The sequence below is a fragment of the Erythrolamprus reginae genome, chromosome 2 (genome assembly GCF_031021105.1).
Source record: "Erythrolamprus reginae isolate rEryReg1 chromosome 2, rEryReg1.hap1, whole genome shotgun sequence".
Taxonomy (NCBI): domain Eukaryota; kingdom Metazoa; phylum Chordata; class Lepidosauria; order Squamata; family Dipsadidae; genus Erythrolamprus; species Erythrolamprus reginae.
Window position 1 is genome coordinate 201,126,391 of NC_091951.1, and position 14,297 is coordinate 201,140,687.

Here is a 14,297-nt window from a genome sequence, read left to right on the forward strand (position 1 = left end):
AAGGGTTCCTCTCACCCAAATTTGTGTCTCCTGTACTGCAGGTACAAGGCCACATCCATAAGCGGAGATTATTATTATTATTATTATTATTATTATTATTATTATTATTATTATTATTATTATTATTGTTATGTCAATATGACACAGCAAAGGAAATCACTATGCTGGATTTCGTATTTCATCACCAGTCGGGCGCTTCCCAAGCACCTAGGACTGCGTGATGTAGCGGCGAATTATGTTTGCCAATCCCAGTAAAGTGGCCTTTTGCAATTGACAGATGGAGATTTTGTCAATTCCGATGGTTTTCAAATGTCCACTGAGATCCTTTGGCAATGCGCCCAGCGTGCCAAGTACCACTGGGACCACTTTCACTGGCTTATGCCAGAGTCGTTGCAGCTCAATATTATTATTATTATTATTATTATTATTATTATTATTATCATCATCATCATCATCATCATCATTATCATCATTATCATCATTATCATCATTGTTTTGTTGTTTGTTGCTGTGTTGTTATTGATAATGATAGTAATAGTAATAGTAATAATAATAATAATAATAATAATAATAATAATAATAATAATAAATAATAATAGTATTTATATGCCACTCCCTCCGGAAACTTGGGGGTGGCTTACAACATATAAAAAGAACAATACAATATAATGCGCTAAATCCAATTAAGTAAAATTTTAATAAACTACTCTAAATTCGTTAGTTCTATTAAAAAACAGTCATACCCATTTGAACCATAACCATACATTACATTTTGTTGGCCAGGGGGTAGATCTTATCCCCCCAGGCCTGGTGACATACGTGAGTCTTAAGCCTTTTACGGAAGGCGAGGAGGGTGGGGGGAGTATGGATCTCTGGGGGCAGCCGGTTCCAGAGGCCCGGAGCCCCCACAGCTGTGGATCGAGGAGGATGCCCAGGTTGCAGACCCTCTCTGAGGGGGCCAAAAGTTCCCCCTCACTAGGGCCCTCTTGCTGTTGCTGAACGACACGTCCTTCAGTCTTTGCTCTTTCCCATGCTTAATTGGTTCTGCTGCTTATACTTCTGAAACAGCTGGAGGAATATTGGTGTTAATCTTGTCATTGGGTCTCCTCCTTAATCACAACCATGCCTTGAGTGGGAAAATGTTTTCAGTGCATATTGATCTTGGAACTGTGAAATATGATTTTTATAATAGGCACAATCAATCCATACTGAGCTGCTCTGCCTTCAACTTTACGAAAGGGATTGCTAGTTGTATAAAATGGCCTGTTTAAAGTTAAGGCTGAAGCAATAACAGGCAACCTACCGGGGGGGGGGGGGGGCGGCTTCTAGCCGGAACGCTAAATTGGGCTCGCCGTGGCGGCTCATAAGTGCTTGCGGGGCCAGCGCAATTTTGCTTCCACGCCTGTAGAGATAGCAAAACCACACACAGAGCTGCAGGTACGCCCGTGTTTCGGCATGTGCGGAAGCAAAATCGTGTTGGCCCCACAAGCACTCCCGAACCGCGGCTACAAGCCCAATTTAGCGTTCCGACTAGTAGCCCTCCCCTGCAACCTACAAACTTAAAAGGTCTTTTTAAAAATCTTGCTGTTTTTCCTAGTGTAGGAAAGATTTTCTTAATTTTCTGAGTTTCTTCTTTGTTGTATTTGTGTGGTGAGCCTGCACAAAGCAGAAAATGTTTCTCCTCCTCGGCAAGCCTGTTTTCCTAGCAATAAAATCGATTTTTTTCCTCTCTTTTTGGCAACATAATGGCGACCTCCATCTTAGCCTGTTGCTAAAAGAAAAGATTAGGCTGTGGAAAAAAGGCAAGCCTTTGCAGCATCAATAGCCAAGAATGCTGCTTGAATGAACAAGTGGTTAGAAGCCTGAGTCAGAGTTAGCCTGTGATTGTCTGCTTCAGGTTGCCAGCACTGAAGAGGTCTCTTATTTTTGTGATTGAATTAAAAATGAACCATCCAGGCTGAGCAGCTGCTGTGTTTGCTGCAGGATCTTTCACTTCCTACGCACCCAACTCTCTCCTTTTGAAAAGCTCTTGAAGTTGTGTTGGATGGTTGGACAACTGCTAAAAACCCCATTTCTGGCATCTGAAGATGGTCTAGAAACACGAGGCGCAGAGAATTTCTGAAATAATGCAGCATCGTTGGTGGTTGGTGGTCTAGGTGGGAAGTGACAGTGCTCTTCATTGCAATAGGACAGGGGTTGGCAACCTTAAACACTCAGAAGAACCAGAAAAGTCCTGACCTGAAGCTCCCTATTCAATTCTGGAGCCAACCAGAAGGCTGGTTCTCCCACCATAGAGTCTCCTCCTAGTGTGGCATCCTTTTTCCTCCGCTGACAGGAAGTCTGGTTCCCCCCACCATAGAGTGTACTCCTAGCACAGCATCTTTTTCTTTTACCCAACTAGCAACAAGGAGCCATAGCAGAAGGATGAGAGAGCCACATGCCACAAAAAAATACTTGAAAATTAATAAAGTTTTTTTTAAAAAAGAAGGGAGGGAGGGAGGGAAGGAAGGAAGGAAGGAAGGGCCACATGTAGTTACAGAGCCATGGGTTGCTGATCCCTATAATAGGATATCTGTCTCTAAAGGCAGATACAAATGTCATTGTGGAAAAGAATTTTCCATCCTCAACCTTTCCTTTCTTATTAATTGAGCCATGGGAAAAGAATAGGATCTCTGTTTGCTGAAATGCTATTAAATTTAGACTCTGCTTGCTCTCTGCTCTCCTTACCCTTATTTTTTTATAGTTATCAAAGTTTGGGAGAATTTTTACAAAACATATCACAATGGAACACGACCCAAAAGCAGGGAGGAGCTACAAAGATGGCAATTGACTTCTGTTGATTGCCTAGGATGAGATGCAAGGCGAGGTTTAGTCTGATGTTTTGACTACCCTTAAATGGTTGTCATTCTTGCTGAGGAGTGACTTTTGAACAACTCTCTGAAAGAATTGGGTAGCAAGTAATGAACAAACTCTTTGCCCATCAGGGAAAATGACTTTCGGAATAAGGAAGATATCCTGGCATAAGGGAATTCCTATTTAGGGAAGAAAAGTAAACCTACAGCCTGGATTCATGGCTAAGATTAAATAGCAAACCTGCCTTTGTTCTCCTTGAGGCTGTATGAACCACATTGCAGAGACGGTGTCCATGTGGGAGCGTGTGGGGTGCTACCACAAAGTGAGGCTTTAAGAAAAGCCATTCTTACCTAAAGCCATCATCAGAAAAGCCTGGTGAAAGGATGGACTTGGATCAGGGACATCATCACTCTCATTCTTTATCCCTCTAAACTAAAGCAGTGTTTCTCAACCTTGGCCATTTGAAGATGTGTGAACTTCAACTCCCAGAATTCCCCAACCAGCAACGCTGGCTGGGGAATTCTGGGAGTTGAAGTCCACACATCTTCAAATGGCCAAGGTTGAGAAACACTGCTCTAAAGAGTAACCAGGATTTGCTGCTGAATTCTGCTTCTGCTGTTATTATTATTATTATTTATTAGATTTGTATGTCGCCCTTTTCCGAAGACTCGGGGCGGCTCACAGAATACAAAAAAGCAACATAACAAATCTAATTAATTACAAATTACTACTAAAATTCCATATATATTAAAATCAGTCAGCCAACTCATTCACATTACAACTCATAAATAAGGGAAGGGGGCTTGATCTAATTGCCCCATGCCTGGCGACATAAATAAGTCTTGAGACTCTTGCAAAAGGCGAGGAGGGTGGGGGCAGTGCGAATCTCTGAAGGGAACTGATTCCAGAGGGCCGGGGCCACCACAGAGAAGGCTCTTCCCCTGGGCCCCAGCAGACAACATTGTCTGGCCGACGGGACCCGGAGAAGGCCAACTCTGTGCGACCCAACCGGTCACTTGGATTCATGCGGCTCTTGTCTTTCTCATACTGTATGTGCTTGTGTGGCCTTTATGATTTCTGCAAAGAAATCATACTGGCTGGGGCTGATGGGAGCTGGCGGCCAAGACACTTAGCACTCATTTGAAGAATCTAAAACAGAATAGGTAGCAAGGGTTGCAGATTTATCTCTTCCTCAGTAACCTGTTCTAACCTTGTTTATCCCAAATCCCTTTTGGAAGCTCGGTCCTTGTTTTCTGCTAAAACCACTCCTTTCAAAAGCAAAAGAAAGATAGCTGTTTTAGTGGACTGGTGATACACCAGATGGTCTGTATTGGAAGCCACATTCTGCAATCTGCTTTTTTAAAAAAAGCATCCCTTGCCTTTTTGGTTTATGGATGTGTGCAATTTTCGGAGGTAGATTCATGTTCTCAGTTTTTCCCCCCTCAAACTGGCAGTAATTTTTCTCCTTTTTATCCGCGTAACACTCTTGTGTGATGGATAAGATGGGTCACACTATGACATAGCAGGTTGGTTTGCACAATACATTCACTGTACAATGTGCTAGTGTCCCACACAGGCCATCTGCCTTCACTGAAGAAAATTGGGGAAAGAAATTTGCCATCTCTCTAACCACAGTAGGTTATGATTAAGCCTGACACCCAAATGCAGGATGTGTGCTGGTTACAGTAACTACACATCACATGATCCACCCGTGATTTGTGGTAATTTGATTGACGTTTTTGAAGAATCGTGGAAATTAGCTCTCCCCTGCAGTGGAGTAACAGTTAGCCACAGGGTGACCATCTGCTATATGGTACCTTAGGGCTTGTGGGCTCACTCAAGTATTTTAACAGATATCTTTATTGTTTAAATCAGAATTTTGATAGGCAAAAGGCCAGTAACAGCTGCCAACTTTATTTGGGTTTTAAGGCATATCTCTGTGCCCCCAGATGCTTTTTAGAGAAAACAAAAATAATATTGGTGGCTTAGTTCAGGATAGGCAGACAACTTGGCCAGACAAAACTAAGCTAGGGGCTGTTAAGTCAAGAACAGAGAGCCTATGTGATACAATAGCAAAAAGATTGATCTAGGACAGTGTTTCCCAACCTTGGCAACTTGAAGATATTTGGACTTCAACTCCCAGAATTCCCCAGCCAGCGAATGCTGGCTGGGGACTTCTGGGAGCTGAAGTCCAGATATCTTCAAGTTGTCAAGGTTGGGAAACACTGATCTAGGAGTATGGAGGTCTGGGTTCTATTCCACTCCTCAGCGTGGATGATAACTGGCTGATTTGGGATCACTCATTCTCTCTTAGACTAGTGAACCTCACAGATTGCTATTCTGGGGGGAAATAGGAAGAGGAACTGCTGTTCCGGAGCTACCTCGAATGAAAGGCAAGAACACACCTGGTTAACAAATAAGTATTCTGAAAGGAGGAAGGAAGTGATAAATCTCACTTGTTTTCTGTCTGGTCAGTTGTATGTTGTATTTATTTATTTATTTATTTATTTATTTTTATATATTTATTTGTTTTGTCAAGTACATATTGGAGGTATGTAAAGTTATAATAGTATTTGTTTTCGTAGATTTTCATGGGTACAGGTATGATGGTCTTGGTATATTAGGGTTTCTTCCCGTGTAGGATTTAGAAATTTCTGGTGACCTCATTGAAACGTTGCCAGAAATGTCTAAATCCTACACGGGAAGAAACCCGAATATACCAAGACCATCATATAATAGTATTTATATACATGATACTAGTAAAAAGAAAAATAAGAAAAAACATTAGATATAATAATATTCACATACATGATACTAGTAAAAAAATATAAAGAAACATTAGGACAGGGGACGGAAGGCACGCTGGTGCACTTATGCACGCCCCTTACTGACCTCTTAGGAATCGGGAGAGGTCAACAGTGGGTAGTCTAAGGGTAAACTTTTGGGGGTTAGGAGATGATACTACAGAGTCCGGTAGTGAGTTCCATGCATCAACTACTTGGTTACTAAAGTCGTATTTCCGGCAGTCGACTTTGGAGCGGTTTACTTTAAGTGTGTATCTGTTGTGTGCTCATGTGTTGTTGTGGTTGAAGCTGAAGTAGTCGTTGACTGGAAGGACGTTGCAGCATATTATTTTGTGGGCTTAGATTGTGTTTCAGGCGATGTAGTTCTAAGCTTTCTAAATCTAGGATTGTAAGTTTGGTTTAGTAGGGTATTCAGTTCCGAGTGGAGGAGTGAAGGGCTATGGCAGTGAATGTATAACTTTCTCCCTCTTTTGGCAGTTGTTTTATGAAAGAGCATGCAACATCTTTTCAAATTTCAAAGGTATCCATCAGAAACTCCTAAGCTACCCCACTTAACAATGGATTGAAAATGATAATGGGAGGAGCCTGAAAGTACCAGATTGGTTTTTTTAAAAATTTTCTTACTTTTCACCCTTAACCCTCCCCCTCCCTTCCCTCAGTTCTTTCTTATTCATAGTCCCAGCCAGGTCAGAGTTCTAGACAATTTCTTCTTTATGTCTTCATTGGCCTTATCCCTTTCCACCCATGCAAAATAAAGTTTCCATTTTTTTCTTATCCTTTCAGCTTTTTCATCCCATGAACAGTTCAGTGGGATAATATGAGTTATTTCCATTTGTACTTGTTCAAATATATAATCATTCCATCATTTTAGTGTCCATTTACTTTTATCCTTCCATCCACATACTATAGTTGCATGAGCAGCTTTTATCATACCCTGTTTCCCCGAAAATAAGACGTACCCCGAAAGTAAGGCATGTCAGAGGTTTTGCAGAATTTGCTAATATAAGGCACCCCCCGAAAATAAGGCGTAGTCAAGTGTACATATGGTACGGTGGAAAAACATACGGTACCATTCAAGGCTGTTCATAGCGGTACCGTAATAATGTGGCATCCCCTGCTGGCCCCTTCCATCGCTTTGTACCGTCCAGTACAGCAGACACAGTCTGCTGCTGTCTCACCACCATTACAGTCTCCACTACAGTGCGTAGACTGTAGTTCCTCTGGTGGCCGGAAGCTGCAATAGCGGGAGTATACTGTTATACCATATAAATGCCGTCGTTTGTGTGTGTGGGTGCCATACTGACAGGTACTTTACCATAATCAGTGTACCGTATGGTACACTTTCTTTGGGAGTGTCAGCTTTTCTGCCTTATTTGAGAAATATAAGGCACCCCCCCGCCCCCCGAAAATAAGACGTAGCACAACTTTTGGAGCAAAAATTAATATAAGACAGTGTCTTATTTTCGGGGAAACACGGTAGTCCTTAATACTTCTTGTTCTTCTGTCTTCATTCCTTGAGTTTCTTTAATACCTCCTTCTATTATGTCCCATCCTACCCGCAATTCATTTTTAACTATTTCCATTTATATTTTTCAGTATTAAAGTCCAGAGCTTTTGAATCTCCTCACATTTCCACCAGAGATGTGTGTACCATCCCACTGCATGGCCACAATGACCACATTTAGGGCTTAGTAAAGTACCAGACTATTAGTACCATGCTTGTTATTTTATGCTGAAGAGGTGGCTAATGGCTGCGTATGGACCTCAGAATAAATGTAATATCCCACCCAGGTCCATTTAAGCCTCTCTGCTTCTGTATTTCCCTGAACAATGAGCTATGCTTAACTTTGGTTTCTCAGCCAATGGATTGATTCTTCCAGCTTTCAGGCTATTCATACATAAGATTAATCACAAAGTGCCCATTTCAGGCAATGTGACAACCATAATTAGTGTAAAAGAAAAGTGGAAGCTATTGAATTCCTCCTCAGAACATCCCCAGCTGAAGAGAGGATAGAAGCACATAAATCCAATCAGGAGGGAGGCTCATTTCCAATCTGAAACCTCTGGATATCCTGTGAGTATGTTGGATTGTAATCTCCAGAATTATCAACTATGCAAATTCTGGGGTTTGTTGTCTCATACATTTATTTATTTATTCATTTGTCCAATACACAATACATATGGAAGAGAATAGTCATGAAGTAATATATATAAAGATAATATGTAAAAATAGAGGACAAGATATATGAAAGGGAGAAAAGATATATGATATATGAGATAAAGGAAAGACAATTGGACAGGGGACGAAAGGCACACTAGTGCACTTATGTACGCCCCTTACTGGCCTCTTAGGAACCTCGAGAGGTCAATCGTGGATAGTCTAAGCGGGAAATGTTGGGGGTTAGGGGTTGACACTATTGACTCTGGTAATGAGTTCCATGCTTCGACAACTCGATTGTTAAAGTCATATTTTTTACAGTCAAGTTTGGAGCGGTTAATATTAAGTTTGAATCTGTTGCGTGCTCTTGTGTTGTTGTGGTTGAAGCTGAAGTAGTCATTGACCGGGCAATACTTAAATCATGTTTTAGGCGCCGTAGTTCTAAGCTTTCTAGACCCAGGATTGTTAGTCTATTTTCGTAGGGTATTCTGTTTCGAGTGTGTGAAGGGTGAAGGGCTCTTCTGGTGAAATATCTTTGGACGTTTTCAAGGGTGTTGATGTCTGAGATGTGGTATGGGTTCCAGACAGATGAGCTATATTCAAGGATGGGTCTGGCAAAAGTTTTGTAGGCTCTTGAGAGTAGTGTGAGATTGCCGGAGCAGAAGCTACGTAGGATCAGGTTAACAACTCTAGAAGCCTTTTTGGCGATATTGTTGCAGTGGGCTTTAGCACTTAGGTCATTTGACATTAGTATTCCAAGGTCTTTTACTGAGTGTGGGTTGGCTGTGAGAATTTGTTTATTCAGTTTATATATGAGGTTATATATACATCTGCAAGCTTTTGTAAACCAGAGTTTATTGTGACGCCTAGAGGCAGGTAGCTCAAAATTATCCAATCCACCCTCCTCCCATAACTGAATGGAAATCTTAGGAAGATCTACAGTATTGGATAGCAAAAGACTGCTCAGCTAATGGCTACTGGTCAATTGCTTTTGGATTCTAGTGATTTTCAAAAGAAGGTGGGATAAACTGGATGGAGGTCAGCTTTAACTACATTCAGATTGTGGTTGTAATATTATAATAGATTAGTATGTTAAGGGTTCCGCATTTAAAAATAGTCTCATGTGCTTTCTTGCACGCTTCATCCCCGCATGATGGTACATCATATACTGCTCAAACAAATAAAGGGAACACTCAAAGAACACATCCTAGATCTGAATGAATGAAATATTCTGGTTGAATACTTTGTTCTGTACACAATTAAATATGCATAACAGCACGTAAAATTGATTGTCAATCAGCATTGCTTCCCAAGTGGAAAGTTTGATTTCACACAAGTTTGATTTACTTGGAGTTATATTGTGTTGTTTAAATATTCCCTTTATTTTTTTGAGCAGTGTATGATACCAGGATTGAAATGATCCCGGTTTACTCATGCCTCTTGGTTGTCAAAGAGCCGATCATGAAGGTTGGACCAGAAATCCCGTTTTTTTAAACCAAGACTGAGACTTGTCTTATACTATAGATAAGATATGGGAAGAAGATATTTTTATTGTAATTGGTATAAAAATGATAAGCTATGGTGTTAAAAATAAAATAAAGGGTTACAAAGCTAGTTTATTTGATTAGAGTTAAAATATAGATCTTATAATCTAGTCTATGCTGAATTTGTGAAGGACTTTCTGAGAGGAGAAAGAGATAAAATGTTAAATAAACATGCACACACTATTTGAAGATATTAAAGATTAGGATCTTAATATATTGTTGTTTCTGTTGTTTCTTAATAGATTTTTATACTAGATCTGAAGGATTGTTGATAGATAACAGATACGGGAAGAAGTTTTTTATTGCATTTTTAGAGAAAATGTGTTGAAAGGAAAGGAAATATGAAACTGATTTATTTGATTAGGATTAAAACATACGTTGTTCTTTCTAGTAATTCTGAATGGACTTTTGCTGATTAGGACTGAATGACAAGACTTTATAATTTGTAATTTATAATTTATAAAATACAGTGGTACCTCTACCTAAGAACGCCTATTTATGAACTTTTCTAGATAAGAACTAGGTGTTCAAGATTTTTTTTGCCTCTTCTCAAGAACCATTTTCCACTTACAAACCCGAGCCTCCGAAACTGCAACCAGAAAAGGCAGGGAGAAGCCTCTGTAAGGCCTCTCTAGGAATCTTCTGGGAGGAAATAGGGCCTCCACCCTCCCTGTGGTTTCCCCAATCACACACATTATTTGTTTTTACATTGATTCCTATGGTAAAAAATGCTTCTTACAAACTTTTCTATTTAAGAACCTGGTCACGGCATGAATTAAGTTCGTAAGTAGAGGTACCACTGTATAAGATATGGAAGGAGAGATCTTTTGTTGAAATGTTAGAGAAAATGACTGAAATTGCTTATACTTGTCTTGATGAAGGGGAAATCATTTCTTTATATTTTTTCAACATTTTCTTTTTTCTCCTTCCTTTTTATATTTTTAAAATTGCGTTAGTTATGTTTGTTTGTATTTTTAAAGATTATAAGAAATTATTTTTTAAAAGTTGAAACTGGTTGATGCCTTTTGGAGAAGCGAAACTAAGTTTTGCCATTGAGTATCCAGAATGGAGTTAATTTTCTTGAAGATGCTACTATCTGGATATGTTTTTGCCTGGTCAAATGGTCCAATGTCATTGCAGTCCTGGGTAGCTGGGACTCCAGAAACATCAACCATAGTATCCTTCTGCGCCAGCTGGAGGGGTTGGGAGTGGGAGGCACTGTTCTCCAGTGGTTCTCCTCCTACCTCTCCGGTCGGTCGCAGTCGGTGTTAGTGGGGGGTCAGAGGTCGACCTCTAGGTCTCTCCCTTGTGGAGTGCCTCAGGAGTCAGTCCTCTCCCCCCTGCTATTTAATATGTACATGAAACCGCTGGGTGAGATCATCCAAGGGCATGGGGTGAGGTATCATCAATACGCCGATGATACCCAGTTATACATCTCCACCCCATGTCCAGTCAACGAAGCAGTGGAAGTGATGTGCCGGTGCCTGGAGGCTGTTGGGGCCTGGATGTGTGTCAACAAACTCAAACTCAACCCAGACAAGACGGAGTGGCTGTGGGTCTTGCCTCCCAAGGACAATTCCATCTGTCCGTCCATTACCCTGGGGGGGGGGAATTATTGACCCCCTCAGAGAGGGTCCGCAACTTGGGCGTCCTCCTCGATCCACAGCTGACATTGGAACATCATCTTTCGGCTGTGGCGAGGGGGGCGTTTGCCCAGGTCCGCCTGATGCACCAGTTGCGGCCCTATTTGGACAGGGAGTCACTGCTCACAGTCGCTCATGCCCTCATCACCTCGAGGTTCGATTACTGCAATGCTCTCTACATGGGGCTACCTCTGAAAAGTGTTCGGAAACTTCAGATCGTGCAGAATGCGGCCGCGAGAGCCATCGTGGGGCTTCCTAGATTCACCCACATTTCTGCCACATTCCGTGGCCTGCATTGGCTGCCGATCAGTTTCCGGTCCCAATTCAAAGTGTTGGTTATGACCTTTAAAGCCCTGCATGGCATTGGACCAGAGTACCTCCGGAACCGCCTGCTACCGCACGAATCCCAGCGACCGATAAGATCCCACAGAGTTGGCCTTCTCCTAGTCCCGTCGACCAAACAACGTCGTTTGTCGGGCCCCAGGGGAAGAGCTTTCTCTGTGGCGGCCCCGGCCCTCTGGAATCAACTCCCCCCGGAGATTATAACTACCCCCACACTCCTTGTCTTTCGTAAATTACTCAAGACCCATATATACTGCCAGGCATGGGGGAGTTGAGACACCTTTTCCCCAGGCTTTTTTTAAATATATATTTATGTTTGGGTATGTATATGTTGTTTGCTTTTTTAAATATGATAGGGTTTTATGTGCTTTTTAATATTAGGTTTGTTTTCGCTGGAATATTGTTTTTATTATTGTTGTGAGCCGCCCCGAGTCTTCGGAGAGGGGCAGCATACAAATCTAATAAATTGAATTGAATTGAATTGAATCTCCCTTTCATGGACTTCTACCATTTTCTTTGCTTTCCAGGGATCGAGGATCTTGTCCTGGCGGACATTAGTTCCCCCAGTCGGACTCAGACGGGAGACAGTAGCAGCATCTCATCCTTCAGCTACCGTGAAATCATGAAGGAGGGATCTGTGGCTGGCAGTAACAAGGTGAAGGATCCAGAGGTAGAAATCAGCAGCCTGGGTTTCTAAGCCACAGAAACCAGGGCTTATGAATGGTGTAGCTTCGCTTCATTGTGGGGATGTGTCTCATTTTCATATAAATAAAGAGAATGTTCTCTTTCCCCATAGAAAATAACAACATTTCCTGAAATGGCCCTTTCTCTCTTGTTCATTCCTTTTCTCCATGAAGGGCAAATGAATTTTTTTTCCCCCTTGCTCCTTCTCCGCATCGTTTCTTGCCTCGGTGAAGCGTGAGGTTGTAATTCACCCAAGCAAGTTTCATTTGACGCTGCAGTGCCAAGGTTGCAGTCTTCAAGCTTTTAAGGATTTTTCTTTCTTTTTTTTCTCTTTTCTTTTCCTAGGACTCCAAGGTCAGTCAGCTGAAGCCAGATGGGAAATACTGGCACGAGTGGACAAACTCAGCTTAAATATTTAAGGAATATGATGGTTTTGAGTGTATGCTTGCTTCCGGAGTCCATGATCCCTATCAGAATAACAAATTCACCTGTTTTCAAATCTGTCCTTGTGTAATCTAAATTTAATGCCTCCACATATGTTTAGAGTAATTCCCACATGCTGTTTAATTACTGATATTCATAATTTGTATTGTCTGCCAAAACCTGGTACCAAACATCACTGATAGTAAATCAGAACAAAATTTTATTGAAACATTATGTCAGTGCAAGGAAGTTAATGAAGCCTGAATAAAAATGCAGGATGGAGGCTGATTGAAGGATTCCTAGTTTCCATGCTATGCTTGACTCATTTTGTTAAGTGGGCTGTGTCAGGAATCAGGACCTAAACATGTATAGCAAATACATGGAATTCATAATTTTGAAATACGTTGGAGGAACACTAAGATTGCAAATAGATTTGGAAGCTGGGAAATCTTGACACTTTATAATTAAAATTATATTTGCAGTTCAGAACAATAGGCTAAATAACAATAGTGTATATTTAAACATTTTATAAAACTCATGATGTTACAAAATGAAATCAACCAAAGAATAACTAAAACAATAATATGTAAAAAGATTAAAAGTTTCAACAGGAATTACACATTATTAAAAGGCTTGGGAACATATTTTTTTAAAAAAATCTGGCAGCACAAGTAAGATTGTGAAGATGGCCCCACCCATGGTTTTACCCGTACCTAACAGGGGAGGGCATTCCAGAATTAAGGAACTACCACTGAAAAGGCCAAGTAGCCTTAATTGCACCATAGGGTGGAAGGGCAGCCAGAACCGCCTCTCCAAGAAAGAATGTTAGGATACAAATAGAAATAGGGGCGATGAAGAGTTCCTTCAGAGACGGGAGATCCAAGGGTGAAGCCCTTTGTAGATTAAGCAGCACCCTGACTTGGGAGCAGAAACTACACTTTCAGATCACAGAGAAAGAGGAGAGAAAACTAGTGCTCTTTACAGTTTGTATTTTTTGAATTCAAGGAGGTGGGGCAGATATTACTGGCTGTAAGGGACAATTTTATTGGCAGTTTGTGTTCAAGCTGTAAGGGACAATTTTATTGGCAGTTGTGTTTAAGCACAGACCACTCACAGATTAGGCTGGAGTGGGATTAGACTGGGAAGTATAAAAAGGTGGGGAAAGCCATTTTACAAGAACAAGGGGACACAATCTGAAGTTAGTTGGGGGAAAGATCAAAAGCAACATGAGAAAATATTATTTTACTGAAAGAGTAGTAGATCCTTGGAACAAACTTCCAGCAGACGTGGTTGGTAAATCCACAGTAACTGAATTTAAACATGCCTGGGATAAACATATATCCATTGTAAGATAAAATACAGGAAATAGTATAAGGGCAGACTAGATGGACCATGAGGTCTTTTTCTGCCGTCAGTCTTCTATGTTTCTATGTAATTGGAAGCCCCTCTATAAAGAACAGGCATGGGATGTTCATATTGCCCAGTTTCACTCTGTAATCTTCCAACCAACATTTTCTTCTAATTGAAATGTCTCAAATGTCTTTTAAGGGCAACCCAATGTATAATGCATTGCACTAATTAAATGAAAAGTTACCAGGGCATGGATTACTGTGATGAGAGTGACTTTATCAGATTGAACCATAGCGAGAGAAAGATGCTTCCGTTCTCCAAAGCTATGACCCTGAAACTTTAAGATGAGGGCAACTCCCTTCAGAATAGGTAGAACTTTATTCACTAAACAGGAAAAGTATCTCTGTCTTCTGGATTGAATTTTGGATTATTGGTAATGATACCAACAAAGGCCTTGGTTCAGCAGTTCCACTACTTCGCCTATATCCAATTTATT

At 41.0% G+C, this 14,297-nt stretch overlaps 1 protein-coding gene across 4 annotated transcripts in view; it reads left to right on the forward strand.

The window, feature by feature from the left end:
- GRIPAP1 (GRIP1 associated protein 1) overlaps nt 1–14,297 on the forward strand; it is a 108,958-nt gene that overhangs the window by 64,072 nt on the left and 30,589 nt on the right. For 2 of the 4 annotated variants that reach the window (XM_070741215.1, XM_070741217.1), the window contains one exon: nt 11,872–12,014. In XM_070741215.1, the coding sequence (XP_070597316.1) occupies nt 11,872–12,014 (143 nt within the window). The remainder of the gene's footprint in view (nt 1–11,871; nt 12,015–14,297) is intronic. The other 2 variants (XM_070741216.1, XM_070741218.1) reach the window with 1 other exon arrangement.